Source organism: Schistocerca gregaria, chromosome 9 (genome assembly GCF_023897955.1).
Source record: "Schistocerca gregaria isolate iqSchGreg1 chromosome 9, iqSchGreg1.2, whole genome shotgun sequence".
Lineage (NCBI taxonomy): Eukaryota > Metazoa > Arthropoda > Insecta > Orthoptera > Acrididae > Schistocerca > Schistocerca gregaria.
In genome coordinates this window covers 140,743,675-140,758,193 of record NC_064928.1, presented here as the reverse complement: position 1 = coordinate 140,758,193, position 14,519 = coordinate 140,743,675, and the positions used below count along the sequence as shown (strand labels likewise).

The 14,519-nt window shown below is 40.9% G+C and overlaps 1 protein-coding gene across 1 annotated transcript in view; it reads right to left on the bottom strand.

Annotated features, from left to right (window-relative positions):
• The window catches only part of LOC126291703 (zinc finger protein 391-like), a 230,347-nt gene that overhangs the window by 192,931 nt on the left and 22,897 nt on the right, over positions 1 to 14,519 (bottom strand). Inside the window, exon 2 of the mRNA XM_049985335.1 lies at positions 7,789 to 7,851. Coding sequence (XP_049841292.1) covers positions 7,789 to 7,851 — 63 coding nt within the window. The remainder of the gene's footprint in view (positions 1 to 7,788; positions 7,852 to 14,519) is intronic.

The window sequence follows — 14,519 nt, the reverse complement described above, 5'->3', positions numbered from 1 at the left end:
TTTCTTGGTAGTGAGGACTCAGCGTGTTATCTTGGATAGAGAGCCACCAACAGATGCAGGAATAACTTCAGATATGCCCCAAGGAAACGTGATGAGACCTTGCTCTTCATGTTGCATAGTTGATAAGACAATCTTGGACTTTTAGGAGATGATGCAGTTATCTGCAATGAAGTACTGGTGAGAAAAGTTGCACAAATATTCAGTGAGACCTGGATAAGATTTCAAAACAGTGCACAGATTAGCAACTTCCTGCAAATATTCAGAAATTTAAAACTCTGCACTTCACAAAATGAAAACATGTAGTCATGAGTCAGAGTAGGAACTGGCCAAACCACACAAATACTTTGGTGTAACAATTCGTAGGGATGTGAACTGGGACAATCAAATAGCCTCATTCATAAATGAAGCAGTTGGAAGAACACGGTTCATTGGTAGAGTGTTACGGAAATGAAATCAGTATACAAAGTAGATTGTTTAGGAAACACACATGTGACACATCCTACAATATTGCTCATAAGTATGGGACACAAACCAAATAAAACTAACAGTAGATATTGATGGTAAGTTCGTTGGCAGATGGGGGGAGGGGACCAAACAGCGATGCCATTGGTTGCATGATCAAAGTTGGCAGAAACCGAGGGAGGAGCAACACAAACAGCACAGCACATTTGTCAAAAGGAAGTGAAACATGGACAAACAAAGAGGTAACATCAACATGAGGGCAGAAGGAAGAGAAGAGAACAAGAGGGGGTGGGGAGAAATGGTGAGAGCAGGGGCACCTCAGTAACACTACACGCTGTGGGGAACCCGCACCGCCACCGACCCATGGCAATATCCACACCACACCATGATCATGAGACAATGGGGGCAACACCAGGGAAAGGAGAAAAAAGAAAATGGGAAACAAAACAACATAAAAGACTCGACAACACATAGAGAAAAAGAGGCCATACGTGTGAAAAACAATGGCATACTAAAACTCTCATAAGCACAGGCAGAACAAACAATGGGACACCACTGGAGTTATGGAGGCTTTCAGACCCTGGAAGAGAACCATTCAAATACAAGGCTGAGGAACTAATCAAGGAGAGGCATTCAGGAGAGAATGTGGGGAAGAGGGACGGAAATCACAGCGGAGAGAAGCGAGGTGCAGCCCAACTGGTAAACCCGCCTGAGGGCAGAAAGCACGCAGGCGACTTAGCAGATATGGTATACTGATTTGTTTGATGTGTGGGAAAGCACTGCTGGGATGTTGAAATAAGTGAATTGAAGGACAAGATTAGACAAATTATGGCATATACAGAGGCATTTCAGCAATCATTCTTCTCCTGCTTCATATGTGAATGGAATGAGAAGAAGCCCTAATAACTGGTACAATGGGAAGTACAGTCTCCCATGCACTTCACAGTGTTTTGCGGAATATGGATGTAAGTGCACTCCTTAAACAGAATCTGATATCGACATATTCAGAGGCGCCTGTCTCACAGTGTAGAGTGAAATATGTTTCTATGTAGTCAACATCTGAAGTGGTGCATTACTTGTCAGCATTTATGTTGCCAATCAGTGGTCACTGCCAAACATACTGTAAATGTGATGGCCTATTTCCCTAAACAGGGTATTAAATTTTGCATCTTCAAGAAGATAAACAAAACTTACGAATACTACATGTGGTCTATTTTATTAACAAAGGTATGTGTGCAACATGACAGATAACGGAAATATTGTTGCAAATACCTGTGATTTTCCTGCAGATTACACGCTGTACAACTACATTCATAATTTTAATTTAATAAGTTAATGATAATTTTGAGTTATAATTTTCAGGGACAAGACCACAAAAATTCATAGTTTATGTGGAGGGAATATTTATTTTGGTTATGCAGCGACCATCTAATAAAGTATCACTATCTCATACTGATCTGGTAAGCCTGTTACTTCTGATCTTACATCCAATCGTGTTGTTGTCAGTGATGAAGTTTATTCACAGAAATAAATAAATACACACATTGAAAAAAGTTTTGCATCACCTCGGTTTTGAGAGTTTTGGTACCTGTATAGAAAATTGGAATAGAGATCAACATATACATCATTTCTGTCCTTATTATTGCTCATGAAAACCATACATTGTGTGTTTTACCGCTGTACAGCGAGACCTTCAGAGGTGGTGGCCCAGACTGCTGTAGACACTGGTGCCTCTAATAACCAGTTGCACGTCCTCCTGCACTGATGCATGACTGTATTCATCGTGGTATACTATCCACAAGTTCATCAAGACACTGTTGGTCCAGATCATCCCACTTCTCTATGGCGATTCAGCGTAGATCCCTCACAGTGGTTGGTGGGTCAGGTTTTCCATAAACAGCCCTTTTCAATCTACCCCAGGCATGTTCAATAGGGTCCATGTCTGGAGAACATGCCGGCCACTCTAGTTGAGTGATGTGTTATCCTGAAGGAAGTCATTCACAAGATGTGCACAATGGGGGCACGAACTGTCATATATGAAGACAACTGCCTCGCCAATATGCTGGCAATATGGTCGCACTATCAATTGGAGGATGGCATGCACGTATCATACAGCCATTACGGTGTCTTCCATGACCAACAGCGGCATACGTTGGCCCCGCATAATGCTAAAACAGCAAGGAACCTCCAACTTGCTACACTCACTGGACAGTGTGTCTAAGGCATTCACCCTGACCGGGTTGTCTCCAAACATGGCTACGACAATTGTCTGGTTGAAGGCATATGCGTCACTCATCAGTGAAGGAACGCGATGCCAATCCTGAGCAGTCCATTTTGCATGTTGTTGGGCCCATCTTTACCACACAGCAAGGTGTCGTGATTGGAACGAAGGACCCCGCCATGGACATCGGGAGTGAATTTGCGCATTATGCAGCCTATTGCACACAGTTTGAATCGTAACACAACGTCCTGTGGCTGCACGAAAAGCATTATTCAGCATGGTGGTGTTGCTGTCAAGGTTCCTCTGAGCCATAATCCATAGATACTGGTCATCCACTGCAGTAGTAGCCCTTGGGAAGCCTGTGCGAGGCATGTCATTGACAGTTCCTGTCTTTCTCTATCTCCTCAATGTCCGAACAACATCACCTTGGTTCACTCAAAGATGCCTAGGCACTTCCCTTGTTGAAAGCCCTTCCTGGAACAAAGTAACAATGCGGACATGATTGAACCGTGGTATTGACCGTCTACGCATGGTTGAACAACAGACAGCATGAGCCGTGTACCTCCTTCCTGGTGGAATGACTGGAACTGATCAGCTGTCGGATCCCCTCCATCTAATAGGCGCTGCTCGTGCATTGTTGTTTACATCTTTGGGCAGGTTTAGTGACATCTCTGAACAGTCAAAGGGATTGTGTCTGTGATACAATATCCACAGTCAACACCTGTCTTCAGAAGTTCTGGAAACTGGGAAGATGCAAAACATTTTTTGATGTGTGTAATCCAAAATCGCTTGTGGACTGATGAAAATTTTTGCCTAGCTGCAATATTACTGCTGATGATGCAGCTGATTGTACCTTGGAGTACAGACCACAGTTCTCTGTCCACTTACTGTAAATGACAGTAGGGTGATATAAAAATTAAAATGTGTCAGCAGTTCATATAGTAACAATCTGTGAGATTTAAAAGGCATAGAACAGCAACAAATTAACTTAATCACAATTGTGTCAGTCAAAAGGCAAGAACAAAGGTAATGACTGGCTCTTGAAAATTATCATTAGCAAAATGGCTCTAAGAATTACATCAAATCTTGGTAATATTGTGGTCCCTATAGCAGCAAGTTTTGGCCAGCTGCATTCTCCGATGTGTTATGGCATAAGTTTCTGTGGCAAAATGAGAATTTTGAAGAAAATCTTCACAACACAGAGAAAACCTGTGAGAATTATCTGCAGTATACATCCAAGAACATGTATCCTTCACAATATATACTGTATACACTGATGTGCCACATCGAGACGAATGCCCACAGCAAGACTGAACCTTCTCTGGTAGAAATGACATCGCATCCTTTGCCCATCGCAGCTATAACCAGACTGCGTCTCCCCCCCCCCCCTCCCCCCTCCACTCCCACCTCTGTAGTAAAGGGAATCAGTGGGCTGCTCTGCGAAATACCCATACTAACCCCTCAGAGGCTGGGCCAAACTACAGCTGTCCATTCACACCGGTGTTATGAGTTGCTTGAGCCTTTCTTCACTCACAGTGTACCGTCAAACTACTGTCTGTGCATACAAAGCTACTTATGGTGTTGTTCTGAATTATTCTGTCAGTCAAATGTATTAAGGAATGTAACAGTCATCAAACAAACCAAAAAACAGGTACAATAAACATGGTTCCAGAAAAGCATAGCCCGACTTTCTGAGGACTGAAGGCTTGTTCGTAAGAGGCTTTGAAAGATGTTTGATTGTGGATATGAGTAGAGTCATTGCTTGGTGCTCCACCCACAGTGTCAAGAGAGTGTCCTAGTGTATTTCTGTATCTCAGTAGTACAGGTACACATTAGTGTGAGCATTAAATAGCCTGCAATCAGTTGTGCTGCTCGAGTTGTGTTGTACTGTAGTTTCAGTCACATTAATCTTATTATCCAGTAAATTATTCACAAATTTGGGTGTGTATCGTGTTGTCATCTTACTGACATAGACTACTTCAACAAAATTATAATTCATTCTGTTGCTACTAACTGTTGAAACAAGACACCACAGAAATTGCAATATGAGTTGCAAACATTCTCCAAACAGCACACTGGGAAAGTGCAATGTGGCAGAAAACAAAATCTCCTGACAAGTCTCAAAATGTACAACATGCCACTTTGGAAAAACCAAGTCTTGAGTACACTAGATACACATATTACTGCTTTTACATCTAAAACAGGGACAGCCACGGCATGCCAAACTGCACACGTGTACAGATGTGCTGCACGCGTGCTGTCCAGGGCTCGGTCTGCCTCACCACTACTCGGCTTTCCTTCATCTTTCGCGGCACTGCTCGGCACAGCGTGACATTAGACTAGCTGTGCGATGCGACATTTTTTCATCTGGATAGGATGCATTTGTTGATTTGTAGTGGCAGCTATGTTTATTCCTCGCTATTTGTTAGCGATTCATAGGAAGTTTGTAAGTACTGTACAGTGGTTGTTGCAATGGAACACACGCTCACAAAGAGGCGGGGTAGTGACACAACGTCTCGAGCCTTCAGAGCTGAATGGGAACTGCAATATTTTTTCGAAGATAAGGATGAAAATTCTCAATGCCTATTATGCAGTCACATACTCGCCGGGCGCTGCAAATTTGCAATCGAATGGCATTATAAGACCACACACAAAGCACGTAATGATTTAGTTGGGTTGACAGATCAAACAAGTTGGCGGAATTAAGATGATGTAGTGTTGTGCAGCAAGACGGACCGAACGCGAGTACCACTTACAAATCTTTGTGTTTCTGATGTTTGTATATGTGCATATTTGTCGTCCGAATTCAAATTTAGAGTTCACTAAATTTTTGTTTCCTTTTTTTAGCCTGCAACCGAACGTAGCGACCTTTCTTTAAGAGCAAGCTACAAAGTAGTGCTCAAAATTTCAAGAGCGAATAAGACTTTCAGTGATGGTGATTTCATCAAGGAGTGTATTGTTGAGGCGGCGGAACTCTTGACGCCACCGGAAGTAAAGACGTTTAGTGAAATGTCTACAGGCAGTTAATTGATAGTGCCTGCAAGATTATTGCATTCTCAATTGCTTTGGATGAGTCGACCGACATTTCGGACGCAGCACAACTAGCGATTTATGTTGATGGCGTCGCACAAATTTGCACGTGATGGAAGAACTGTTAGATTTAGTACCAATGAAACCCAGACCAAGGGGCACCAACTTGCTAAAAGCAGTTGAAGAGGCAGTTGAAGCCATTGGCCTGAATTAGAAAATGTTAGTTTCAGTCACCACAGATGGAGCACCAGCAATTCAAGGTGCTCAAAAGGGGCTTGTAGCATTGTTGCGTAAAAAACTAGGACGATCGACAGAAGATTTGTACGGAATTCATTGTTTCGCACACCAAGAAGCTCTTTGTGCTAAGTATGCAAATTTGGAGCACGTGATGAAGTTGGTGGTCACCATAGCACATTTTTTGAAGTCACGTGGCTTAGTACACTGTCAGTTTCAGCAGTTTTTCATGGAACTGAACGAAGAGCACGGAGATGTTATTCACCACTGGGAAATACGTTGGTTAAGTCAAGGATCATGCCTCGAAAGATTTTCCAATTTAAGGAAAAAGGAAACGCAGAGCCAAAATTAGAAGATCCAAAACAGATTGCAGACCTCGCCTTTTTAGTTGATCTAACTGCACACTTGAATGCTCTCAATAAGACTTTGGAAGGTGAGAAGCAGCTTATTTCTGAACTGATGAAAAAAGTGGATGCATTTAATAAGAAACTCGCATTGTGGAAGGAACAACTCATGAAAATGAATACTGCCCATTGCCCTAAGCTCTCTAAAGTAAGAGAGAACGCAACTTCTGATGAATTCGTTTCTGTGGTGGAGGAACTGCAGGCACAATTTTCTAAACGTTTTTAGGACACTGCCGGTCTGACATCTGTTTTTGAACTATTTTCTAGACCATTTGCCGTTTCAGTTGAAAGTACTCCAGTGCATTTGCAAATGGAATTGATCGATCTGCAGTCTAATTCCCGTTTAATGGACAAATTTTTTTACGTAAAAACTGTCCAGGAATGTTACGAAGGTTTTCCTCACGAAGAGTTTCCCTGTGTCCACAATGAGGCTGCAAAAGTTATATCAGTGTTTAGATTGACATGTGTGTGCGAAAGGTTTATTTCGCTTATGAAACTAAATAAGTCAGGATTACGTGGCAATCTGAGTGACGAAAATATGAGAAACTGTCTGCGTTTGTCCGTGCACCGTCAGTGTGTGCCGGATATGTACTTTATTATGTCTACAGTGAACCAAAAATAATTAAATTAATGGTGATAATTTAGTTGTATTGGTCATATGTTTTGTTGAGAATTTTAGTTATTGCAAATTTTGTACAGTAGTTCCAGAATATAAAATTTGCTTGTTTCACATGAAGTTGTAATCACTTATTCCACATCATACTGCATGCTGTAGACTACTTTCAAGTCTGTTTCTATATCTCAGCAATGTTGTAAGAATTTTGCGAGTGACGTTGTGAGACGTACAATATTGTTGGTGTAAACCCAGTGTTATTGTTATTTTTCTGTAGGTGTACAAACAGCCAACAAAGACTCAGTATTGCTCAACATGATGTGTTGTACAGAGTTTAATATTATCATATGTCGTAATATGAAACTAAGCCACATGCTAGCAGGGCGGTGTTCCTTATGCGAATGCAGTCGCGTGCGGCGTGTTCGTAGTTCCGCGGATGCGCGCGCAGTCAGCTGGTGTGGTAGTGGGGGACGTGTGACATCAGAAGGGAGCGGTCCGCACATGAATGAAACCTCGGCACACCTGCATGCACATGTGCCGCATTCTTGGCCATCCCTGATCTAAAATAACTATCAAACATGTACTTTGTGTAAAATAAAAAAAAGTGTAGCCCACTGAAGCTGGAGCATAGGAGCAAAAACAGATATGAACAATAAAAGATCAGAAGATCTGTTTGAAAATTTATGTGACTGCACTGAAAGATAAAGCATTTTAGTAAGACTTATTCTTTTCCCTATCTTCACAAATAGTTATTGGTTTATGTTTTACTTATTGTCTGAATGATAACAAACAACATGAAAAATGTTCATATTAACATTACTTACTGGCTCTTGTTTGATGACAGTAGCACCACGAACAGAACTTTTATGTTTTACTGACGCCATCTTCTGAAAAAGAAAAACATAAGTGAATTTCAGCTACAAAGAACAACCTAAGACTAAACCATGCAACATAATAAAAGTAGGTGGACAGTTCTAGATCTGTGTGCTGGAGAATTCCAGCATGTGTTTGAAAGGGTGTTTTTCTTAAATTATTTTGTTTGACAAAACAGTTTAAAGGTGTTGGGTGAAAGTTTGAAGTAAGCAAGTCTTTGAAACCTTCTCTCTCTCTCTCTCTCTCGCTCTCTCTCTCTCTCTCTCTCTCACTGTGTGTGTGTGTGTGTGTGTGTGTGTGTGTGTGTGTGTGTGTGTCCAGTCACTAGGAGACTAAGCTTAACTTATCTCAAATTATTTTCTGTTTGGAAGAATTTAGATTAAAAAAAAAAAAAAAATCTGTTGCCCTTAGATGTAAAACATGAATGTGCAATCTTTCAGAAATTCAAAACCAAATGAGATGAATATCTTGTTAGATCTGCGAAGCACTTTTAGAATTGTAGTAAAGAATGTTCAATGGGCTTAATATTTCATTATGTAGCATTAAATATCTTCTGTTCAATAGAAACAATGGAGGATCTAGTATTTGCTGAGTAGCAACTATTAATAATGCATCACACTAGGCTAAATATGTATAATTGTAAAGAGGATATTAGAAAATTCTTCTAACTCATAATGAAAGGTGTCTATCTTTAATTACAGTTATTAGTGGTTCTTCAAAGAAGCATAGTATAGGAATGTATATTTACCTCATTTACATTATTGTGGATTCTACTCAATGAAGGGGTCTTCAAAACATGCTGTCTGAATGAGCACCTTTCTCTAATCCTGACAACATTCAGTCTAATTATAGTTTGCATAATTTCCGTTGCTCACCCCTTCGTTGTTGTATGTGTTTGAGGACAATTTCCATCTTCCTTTAAGTGCTAGGTTCCCAAGAGTAATACAACTCCTATTCCCACAAAACTCACTTGAAAACCATTTATACAAAGAAACAGTCAGTTCAGTGTCAATAACCAACAGTTATTTTAGAACACACACTGACTCTATAGGACATCAAAAGAAATTGGAAAATTCTGAAGTCTTCTACTGGGGCTTTGCAACTAACTTAGAATATATCAACTAAAAATATATAATAAAAATCATTGGGTATATTCATATAAACATTTCAGTCCCTCTCACAAAAGGCATACTTTGATCTCACAAACACCCCACTTCCCCACCCACCACCAGTACCAGCACAAAAATAAATAAATAAATAAACAAAAAATTTTAAAAAAAACTGCAGCTAGAGGGAGTAGTACATCAAAACCTTTTAAAGTAACAGTAAGTATGAAGGAAAATAATGAGTGTTTGAAAATATAAAATGTTGTTGTTGTGGTCCTCAGTTCAAAGACTGGTTCGATGCAGCTCTCTTTCATATCTCTCAATGACTACTACAACCACCACCCATCAGAACCTGCTTACTGTGCTAGTCTCTTGGTCTCCTTCTGCAATCCCCACCCCTCCCCGCCTTCTAAACCCTCCTCCGCACACTTCTCTCCGATACTAAACTGATGATTCCTTGATGTCCCCGAATGTGTCCTACCAACCGATCCTTTCTTTTAGTCCAGTTACACCATAAATTTGTTTCTCCCTAAATCTACTCATTACTTCTTCATAAGTTACATAATCTACCCATCTAGTCCGCACCATTCTCCTGTGGCAGCACATTTCAGAAGCATCTGTCCAATCCCAGCAACAGCAAGCCCATCTGTGAAAGCAGCCATGTCATACAAAAGCTCTGCTGCAATTTCTGCATGGCATTTTATATGAGTGTGACCACAAAGCAGCTGTCCACAAAAAGAATAGCCACCATCATGTTGCCAAGAAAGGAGCTGACCACCCAGTGGCAGTACACACCACTCAACACAATTGCACAAGTTCAATGGCTGCTTCACAATGCATGTGATCTGGATATTTTCTTACCTACGCAGGTGGGAGTTGTCCTTGCTCCCGTAATGCTTCTAGCCTCAATCTTCAGTAATCCAAAGCACTCACACTTTAACCAATAGCCTCTTCTTCCTCTGTCCAGTCCACAACTCCATGCCATCACCACCGTCTGCCACACAAACTCAGTGGTTCTGGTGCCCGGTGTCATATCACTAATCACTACCCCATGCACGCTGCCCCTCCCTTGCTCCCTCATTCCTATCTCGAACACCTGCTTCATCAGTCTAAATCACCAGACATCCCTCCTTGACTCCTCCTCTCACTTACTTCCCACCTCTTACTCCATCTACAAACCCCCCCCCCCCCCCTCCCATGTGTCTGTCGATGACTCATCACTTCTATTATTTGTTGAGTGCTCGTCTTTACTCCTGCACCATTTCCAATTAAATTGACACTGCATGATTTTGAATTCAATTTCTTGTAGACTTTCTAGGGGATAGTTTACATCTATCTTTGAGAATCTTCCAGTATAGTTTCTTCAGTATATCTGTGCCACTCTCCCGTGGATCAAACAAACCTGTGACCATTTGTGCTGCCCTTCTCTGTAAACATTCAGTATTCTCTTTTACTCCTATTTGGTATGTGTCCCACACACTGGAGCAGTACTGTAGAACCAGTCACATGAGTGATTTGTAAACAATGTCCTTTGCAGACCGATTGCATTTCCCCATTAACTTACCAAGAAACCAAAGTCTGCACCTACTTTACCAACGACTGAGCCTATGTGATCATTCCATTTAATATCTTTACAAAGTGCTACAGCCAAGTATTTCTAAGAGTTGTCCGATTCCAGCAGTGATTCACTGATATAGTCACAAGGTGCTACGCTTTTTCATTTTTGGAAGGGTACAATTTTACATTTCTGAACACCTGACACAAGTTGCCAATCTCTGGACCACTTTGAAATCTAAATGAATATTTATACAGGTTTTCTCAGACAATACTTCATTATATGTAACTGCGTCATCTGCAAAAAAATCTGATGTTACTATTAATATTGTATTCGAGATCATTAATATACAACATGAATAGCAAGGGTCCCATTACACTTCCCTGGGGCACATCTGAAGTTACTTCTACATCTGATGATGATTCTCCATCCTGGATAACATGCTGCATCCTCCCCACCAAAAAGTCCTCAATCCAGACCCAAATTTCACTTGATAACCAATATGATTGTACTTTTGACATTAAGTGTATGTGTGATACTGAGTCAAATGGTGTTTGGAAATCAGGAAACACTGTGTCCGTATGACTGATCCAAAGCTTTCAGCATGTCCTGTGAGACAGTGCGAGTTGAGTTTCACATGATTGATTGTTTCGGTATCCGTGCTGCCTGGCATTGAGGAGGTCATTCTCTTCAAGATATCTCATTACATTTGAATTCAGCACAGAACAAATCAATGTGAAGGATATTGGATTGTAGTTTTGTGGATCACTTCTACTAGCCTTCTTCCAGACATGTGAGACCTGCACTTTTTTCCACAAACTGGGCACGGATTTTTGTTTAAGGTGTCTATGATAGATTATAGTTAGAAGATGGCTAACTCAGCCACAAATTCGGTATAGAATCTAACAGGGACTCCATCAGGGCATGGAGCTTTGATTAATTTTAATAATTTTGGTTGCTTAACATTACTGACACTAATGGTTATTTCATTCATATTTTCTGTGTCTCCTGAGTTTTTCTTTGTAAAGGAACATTTGCAAGCAGAGTAGAGAATTTCAGCTTTTGCTTTGCTACCCTCAGTTTCAGTTCCTGTCTCATTCACTAGGGAGTGGACACTGTCTTTGGTGTTTTACATATGACCACAATTTCTTTGAGTTTTGTGAAATATCAGCTGACAATATTCTGTTACAATAGTCATCGAAGGCATCACACATTGCTCTCTTGACAGCCAAATGTGTTTCATTCAGCATTTTTCTATCTACAGCCCTATGCTTTTCTTTACAATGACTGTATACCATGAAGATTCCCTCCCATTATGAACTATTCTACTGGATACAAATCTATCCAGTGCATGATCAACCACTCTTTTAAACTTGAGCCAGAGTTCCTCTAAACAATCCTGCCCTGTGCCGACAGTTTCAAGTTCCTCACTGAGTTATGGCACTACTGATTTTTTAAATCTAGTTCACCAATAATTTACATCTCTCAGTGTTTCAGTTGTCCTTCGAACTTTGGTAACAACTATTGCCACAACCGTGTCATGGCAACTGATATCAGTTTCAGTGTGGGTATCCTTGAAGAGGTCAGGTCTATTTGTTGTCATTAGATCCAATGTGTTTCCAACATGAGTGGGGTTCTGAACTATCAGTTCTAGGTAAGTTTTCAGAGAAGTCATTTAGTAATGTTTCATGGGATGTCTTATTTTAATAGTCTATATTTTCGACATAGAGAGCAGCTCAAATATAAACAATGTATATGTTCAAAAAGAAAATATTTTTATAAATACATGAATTGTATATGTTTGAAAAATTGTCAACATCTGTACCATTCACCCAGAAGTAATTACCATAATTGTCAGTCTGAGTAGATTAATGCGAGTCATAATTTGTAGTTACTACGCTTTAATGATGCAGCTGCGAATGGTGGCGTCTGCCTGTTGGTGTTTTCAACTTGACTCAGTCCACATCCCTGAAAACTCTTCTTCATGCTAGGACTGACAGAATACAGTGTGTTAATGAATGAATGGTCACTATTTCTTTAGAAGTGGGGAGTCCTTTCTATCATGAACTGTTCTAATAGTCATATATCCACTCAATGTTCGACAAACTATTCTCCTAAATTTGTTTTGCAGTTCCTTTAAATGCTCCTGCCCCTGATGTAAATGTATCAAATTCTTCCTAATGATATGAATATAATAGAGGGAAACATTCCACGTGCGGAAAATATATCTAAAAACAAAGTGATGTGACTTACCAAACGAAAGTGCTGGCATGTCAATAGACACACAAACAAACACAAACATACACACAAAATTCAAGCTTTCGCAACCAACAGGTTTGGGCAGAGATGTCAGTCGAGGTAGAAGTACAGAGACAGAGATGTTGTTGAATGACAGGTGAGGTATGAGCGGTGGCAACTTGAAATTAGCGGAGGTTGAGGCCTGGTGGGTAACAAGAAGAGAGGATATACTGAAGGGCAAGTTCCCATCTCCGGAGTTCTGACAGGTTGGTGTTAGTGGGAAGTATCCAGATAACACGGGTGGTGTAACACTGTGCCAAGATGTGCTGGCCATGCACCAAGGCATGTTTAGCCACAGGGTGATCCTCATTACCAACAAACACTGTCTGCCTGTGTTCATTCATGCGAGTGGACAGTGTGTTGCTGGTCATTCCCACATAGAAAGCTTCACAGTGTAGGCACGTCAACCTCTGCTAATTTCAAATTGCTGCCGCTCATACCTCACCTATCATTCTACAACATCTCTGCCTCTGTACTTCCGCCTCGACTGACATCTCTGCCCAAACTCTTTGCTTTACAAATGCCTGCTTGTGTCTGTGTATGTGCGGATGGATATGTGTGTGAGTGCGAGTGTATACCTGTCCTTTTTTTCCCTCTAAGGTAAGTCTTTCCACCCCCGGGATTGGGATGACTCCTTACCCTCTCCCTTAAAACCCACATCCATTCGTCTTTCCCTCTCCTTCCCTCTTTCCTGATGAAGCAACCGTTGGTTGTGTAAGCTTGAATTTTGTGTGTATGTTTGTGTGTATCAACATACCAGCGCTTTCGTTTGGTAAGTCACATCATCTTTGTTTTTAGATATATCAAATTCATCCATCAGGTCTGATACTACTGCATCCCTATCCACTGTTCTGGCAGCAACTGAGCTACAGCTACCTCAGGGTCACTGACACCAGTTTCAATTTGGACATCATCAAGGTCACATCAGTTTGTTACCATTAGTCCTATCTAACACACTACTGTCAAGAGTGACCTTCTGAACTATTTCTTGTAGGTACTTTTCAGAGGGGCCACTTAGCACTGTTTTGCTGGCTGTTTGGACTAGGCCACCACTTACAAAACTGAATCATTCATTGGATGATTAGTCTCCTCCGACATTGCCATTACAATTGGGGAACATATGTACTTAGTCAGCTGAGTTTTTCCCTGAAATTTTCAGTTACACATATGGATGAGTCTGGTGATCTTTTTGACATAGGCTTAAGACTTTACCAAACATATCACTGCTGTCAGTTTTGGGTTTGGGCCAATTTTCTGTACCTTGTGTATGCGAGTTCCACTCCTTTTTCACTACTGCTTCAAACTCTAGGACTTCATTGTGAAAGCTTCAGTTGTTGACTGCTAGGATTTTAATAATTTCACCTGTGGGGGATATAGCTTTGGATCTTACGTGGATACTTTGGGGTCTCCTAAAGCTGTTGTTATCTGGACTGGGTGGAAGTCACCCAACTAGAAAAATCCTTGCATGCACTTCACAAACAGTCATCCACCTGCGTGTTAGCCTCTGCTGTGTAGAATACATCTCATCTGTGTAAGGGGATCCTACAGTTCTCTAGCGGATGGCTAACTTTAGAATGTCACAATATGCACAGTATGACTTGTGCCAATACCTTGAATGTCTCTGGTTTAAGACTTTAACTCAACTAGTAACCAGAAGGATATTGTTGTTACAATTAAGCAGGGAAGAATAAGATGGGCAGGACATGTGCAGAGAATGCCAGAA